This window comes from Octodon degus, unplaced genomic scaffold (genome assembly GCF_000260255.1).
Source record: "Octodon degus isolate 3935 unplaced genomic scaffold, OctDeg1.0 scaffold00295, whole genome shotgun sequence".
NCBI classification, from domain to species: Eukaryota; Metazoa; Chordata; class Mammalia; order Rodentia; family Octodontidae; genus Octodon; species Octodon degus.
The window spans coordinates 780,368-785,850 of NW_004524871.1; the positions used below are offsets into that span (position 1 = coordinate 780,368).

The 5,483-nt window shown below is 50.5% G+C and overlaps 1 protein-coding gene across 3 annotated transcripts in view; it reads left to right on the forward strand.

Annotated features, from left to right (window-relative positions):
* The first annotated feature begins 576 nt into the window (after positions 1–576).
* Positions 577–5,483, forward strand: part of Ptpn2 (protein tyrosine phosphatase, non-receptor type 2) — a 77,827-nt gene continuing 72,920 nt past the window's right edge. For 2 of the 3 annotated variants that reach the window (XM_004647208.2, XM_023707506.1), the window contains exon 1: positions 577–799. In XM_004647208.2, coding sequence (XP_004647265.1) covers positions 731–799 — 69 coding nt within the window. In that variant the 5' untranslated portion in view covers positions 577–730. The remainder of the gene's footprint in view (positions 800–5,483) is intronic. The other variant, XM_023707507.1, reaches the window with a different exon arrangement.

Consider the following 5,483-nt stretch of genomic DNA (forward strand, 5'->3'; position numbering starts at 1 on the left):
TGTAATCCCAGCTCTTGGGAGGCTGTAAACAGGCAGATCACTATGAGTCCGATCTAGTAGTGAGACCCTGAAAACCCTGTATAGACCGCTTCCTAAAATACGAAGAAAAAAAAAGGAATATTTATAAATCTTTTTTTTTTTTTTTTTGGCGGAACTGGGGATTGAACTCAGATCCTTGCGTTTGCCAGTCAGGCGCTTATCCTACTGAGCCATCTCCCCGGCCCCCAGGAATATTTATAAATCTTGAAACAGGGTCTCGATAAATAGCAACTTACTGTCCAGGCTCCGCTCAAGCGTGCCATCTTTCCGCCTCAGCCTCCCGGAGTCCTGGGATGATCCATCTCACCTGAGTGTGAGCACAACAGTGACAGGGTTTTTCATAGGTCACACTGGTTGGCCATTCCCCTCGCCTCACGGATGTCCTTCGGGATTGTACTGGGCGAGACTCGGGAGAAAGCATCCGAGGGCGGAGTCGGGAGAAGGGCGGGACCCGACAGACCCCGCCCCTCCCACCTGGCGCTTCGGCTCCACCCCACGCTCGGCCCCGCCCTCTACGTGCGCCCGCGCGGCGCTCCGGCGCCTAGGCGGCGCGCTGACGTGCGACGCTCCAGGTACTTTCCCGGGGCCGCGGCTCGGTGGGGGCAGGGAGGGCGCGGAGCGCGCATGCGCCGCAGCGCCGGCGCGCCGATCGCGCGGGGCCGGCTTCGCTGCCCGTGCTCGCTCCGGCGCCATGCCCGCCACCGTCGAGCGGGAGTTCGAGGAGCTGGATGCACAGTGTCGCTGGCAGCCGCTGTACCTGGTGAGTCGCGGGCCCAAGGCAGCCGTCCCCGCACAAGGGCCCGGGCTCGCGGCCCCGCGCCTCCGCCTCCCGCGCGGACGGAAGTGGCGCGCGGCTGTCGGAGGCGCGCGCGAGCCTGGCCGGGTTGGGGCTGAGGCGGGCGTCTTTGCCGCGCAGGCGCGGTTAGGTCGTCTCCGCGGTACGACGCGGCGAAGGGACGGTGTAGGGCGCGAGGGGACCGGAAGCTCGTGAGGAGATCCGTAGGGCGAGCCGTGAGGGGACGGGGCGACGCCGCAGCTTCTCGGCCCCCGCGTGCCCCCGGCGACTGGGACCGGCCTTCGGGCGCCCTGCTGCCCCGGGTTCCCGCGCGGGCACTGACCCCCGGCGCGCTCCGCGCAGGCGTCGCCGCGTCAGATGTGGTGGGCGCGGGGGCAGCGCGGCCCCGCCGGCTCGACCGGCTCTCAGAGGTGCCGGCCGCGCGGGTTATCGAGCCCACAGCCGTTTCGCTTGCGCGGCCCGTGCAGATGTGATCAAGCGCGACCCTCGAAGTAGTCTGGTTTCTTTTCGGTTTATTTTGAGAGAGGGTCTCCTTTGTAGTTCAGGCTGGCCTCTGACTCGTGGCGATCCTCCTGCCTTAGCCCCAAGCGCTAGCATCACAGGTGTGGGCGATCACGCACCGTGCCCTTAACTCTTTAAAGATAATTTAACTGTTTATTCTCTTCTGTTTAATCGTTAACATTTTCCCAACATAATTTAACTGTTTATTCCCCATTGTTTAATCATTAACATTTTCCCAAGATAAAAAGCTTTCCTGTAAATGAGGATGATCTTGGGTTTCCCCATTCTGTTGAATTAGATGACCATAAAAAATGTTTGCTTCACTGTGTAACTTTTTCCTCGAGTGTGTCTGCATGCTTGCTTGGGCATTGACTTAATGCTGGTGAGGATTCTTCCAAATACAGAAAAACGTTAGATGTTAATTCTAGTGGGAATGTTATGTGAGCTTCTCCAGTTCACGTGTTGTAAGTAGACTGCCCTCTCAGGTATGAGTAATACGGCCAAGGCCGGGTGAACGCTACAGTTTAATTCAACTTAACATTTTTGTTTAAGCAGTGTTGACTTTGGGAGGCTGTCATTAACATCTTTGAGATTCATGGAAAGTTGATCTTTGTAGCCACAGTGCACGTATAGTGCCACCTTCCACTGACAACTGACATCCAGTGTCAAGTTCAGGAAATCTTTCCATGGACCAGTGTCTAGGAATTCTGTGGCTTACTTAGTTGGTTGAGGCTTGTTTCACGGTTTTTTCCTAGTGGGAGAACTATCATCACTTTGGTGGGTAGTAATCGTGCCGTGCATACTGACTGTTACAGTAAAAGTAGGTCATAGACCGCTAAAACCAGGAAGCGTTTGCTGTGTTTTCCTGTGACTCTTAGAATGTCTACTCAGCCATTCCACAAATATGTTCTGACTTCCACCTTCCTGCCAGCTTTTTGCCTTGGGCCTTGCATATCCACAGAGAGTGCCACTGAGCAGATCCTGCTTGGGACACACTGGCTCAGGACTCATGGAGAGTTGTGTTTTTCTTGGTGTGCCAGGGCTGGGTGCAGGGATCACCAGAGGCCCAGCCTTGCTCTCATGGATGCAGCTCCCAAGGTAGTCAGCAGGTCAGCAGGTGGAAATGTGTCCAGGGTTCAGCACAGCACGTTGGAGAGAGCATCTGGGGGTCCCGGGGTGCTCCTGGGAGTTTTGGGGGGTCTTGGGGGAGGTAGGCCTCACCTCAGTCTTGAAGGACAGGTTGGCCTTTTGCGTGGACAAGGAAGAGGAGGACAACAAGCATTCCAGGGAAGGAAGAAGTGGACAGAAGCCCAAAGATTCCAGTGTTGAGAAAACCACCAGCAGTTTACCTGTGCTGAGTCTGGTGAGAATCAGGCTGGGCCTAGAAGGTCCTTGTACATCAGAACAGGAGCTGGTTAGCCGGGAGTCACCAGTAGTAGTATGACCATACCTACTTTTTGGCAAGATCATTCTGGCTAGTATAGATTGGATGGGGCTAGGAGTATACTGGTATTCCAGTGAAACTGAAGAGAAATGTTGAGCTGCTACATTTAGTCTGTGGCAAGAGGGATGAAGAGGAAAACTAGATTTGAAATGTTAAAGATATGTATTTGAGGGCTGAGAGGACATAGCTCAGAAGAAATACAAGCACCTATCTGGCAAGCACAAGGTCCTGAACCAGTGTGTCGTGCAGGCCCTGGAACCGGGTATGATGATGCACGCCTGTAATCCCAGCACTTGGAGAATGGATATGAGTTTGAGATCAGCCTGGGGGCCACAAAAGTGAGCATAAGGCCAGCCCAAACTATGCAGCGAGACCTATGAAAACAAACAAACAAAAAACAACAGATGTATTTGATTTGGGGATTTTTTTGTTTGAAGTACCTGTGAGCTACTGAAATGGAAATAATTGAATGTGTAAGTTTTAAGTTCAGAAGAGCTGTGAATGCAGCTATGGAGCACATGAACACCTATGTGGAATTTGAGAATTGAGATCTCCTAGAGAAGATAGAGGGTTTGGCAGTGCTGGAGGCCAAGGACAGGATCTTGACTGAGGGCACTTACAAGTAAGCAGAAGAGAGGAGCCTGCAGTGAAGGCTGGAGGGGAATAACCAGGGCAGTGGGGAGCATATTGGTGAAGCTGAGGGAACTTGGTAATCACTGTCATATCCTTCAGGGGAACAAGAAAAGGTCAAGGCTGAAAGGGCCTATTGAATTGAGCAAGCTGAAGATGAACAAATTAAAAACCTCAATGGGGGCTGGGGTGGTAGGGTCTAAGCACCTGCCTGGCAAGCACAAGGACCTAGGTTTGATCCCTGGCACTGCTTGCGCACCAACCCCAAAACGGGTGTGGTAATGTGCCCCTGTAATCCCAGTGCTGGGGAGGCTGAGACAGTAGGATCACTGTGAGTCCGAGCTGCATAGTAAGATCCTGTACCAAATAAAAGATTTTTTTAAAAACCCACTTCATTGAAAGAGCTTTTTTCAGTGTGAGGGAAGGAGGGGGGAGAAGTAGCTCAGTTGAAACATGGTTATTTAGCTTCTCTACTGAACCCTCAGTGGTTTCCCCTTCTCACAGTGTGAAACCCCTGCCTCCTACCAGCCCCAGGACCACATATCTTGCCTCTGGCTTGTTTGCTTTTTCATTTTCGTCCCTCTTGACACTGTGCTCTGTTTTTATATGTGCATATTCATTCTCCCTTCTATAAATGAGTTCCCTTTGCCTGGACACAATTTTTCCTCCTTACCTCTTGCTTAATGCAACTCCTACTGGGGCTGGGGAGATAGCTTGGCAGCATAAGTGCCTGCCTGGCAAGCAGAGAGTCCTGAGTTTGGTCCTCCATACCAGTACCACATGCTGTGCTGGCTCTGGAACCCTGGGTGCACAGTGCAGGGCATGGTAGCACATGCCTGTAATCCCAGTGTTGGGCAGGCTGAGACAGGAGGATCGCCATGAGTCTGAACTGTGTAGTGAGACCTTATATTTAAAAAAAAAAAAAAAAAAAGTTAAAAACATGCAGCTCCTACTTGTCTCCAAAGTATTACTTTCTTGGGGATCCTTCCAGACAGACCCCTCCCTTGCTGGGTATGAGGCCCTTTATATGTGTAGTGTCTATGACTTCCTGTTTCACAGTGCTGAGTTGGATACTATGCAGCAGCAAATTACATAAGCAATTTAGCAGTAAGCAAACTGCTATTGAAAGTGGCATTGTTTGAACTAAGTTGTGGTACTTCAATTAAGTCTTTAAATGAATTGGTCACTAAATGTGGAACTCTGTGGAATATGTCCATTACAGTATTCAGGACAAAGAAGCCTGGTGTGGTGGCCTACACTGTCATTCCACTGTCATCCAGCACTTGGGTGGCTGAGCTAAGAGTATTGCTGAGAGTGAAAGGTCAGTTTGGCCTACAAAATAAGACCCTGTCTCAAAACAAAAAGACACAAATAGATTAACAAATACTCAGAACAAAGAAGTGATCAAACTCCAACTTGATGACTTTTGTTTACATAACTTTACATGAGGTACTGTGGTGTATAACAATGTAAAACTACACTATTGTACGATCAGCAGAAATTACTATATATATACACAAGACATTCTGCACAAGAATAAAAGACATAGAGAACAAGAAGTATAGAACTGTACCCACCCCCCCAAAAGAAAAAACAGGCCATAAATCCAGTTAGCTCCCCTTGGTTATGAATCCACATGCTCCTTATCAAGAAACTAGGAATACTTCAGTTGGGTTTAGAAGGTAACTTGAGAGTCTGGTTGCTCAGGAGGGAATTCTTGACTTGGATGCTCCAAGTCAGATCTGTTAGAGCAAGCTTAGCTTCTCCACTCATTAGAGCTTCAGGACAGCGGCACTAGTGCTGTGCACAGAACCAGGTGCTTAGAACTGGTATTGGCTGAGTTAATGACTTCATAGGAGAAGAGTGCGTCTTGACATGCTGATGTTTGTGGGATTATCCTCTTGATAGGGCCCAAAGTGAGAGAGAGAGAGAGAGAGAGAGAGAGAGAGAGAGAGAGAGAGAGAGAGATAGAGAGAGAGACAGATGGAGCCATACTTCAGAAGGTGGGATCTTGTGAGACCCAGGGGACACAGTTGGCAGGAATGAGATTTCTGGAAAATTCACTTGACCTAG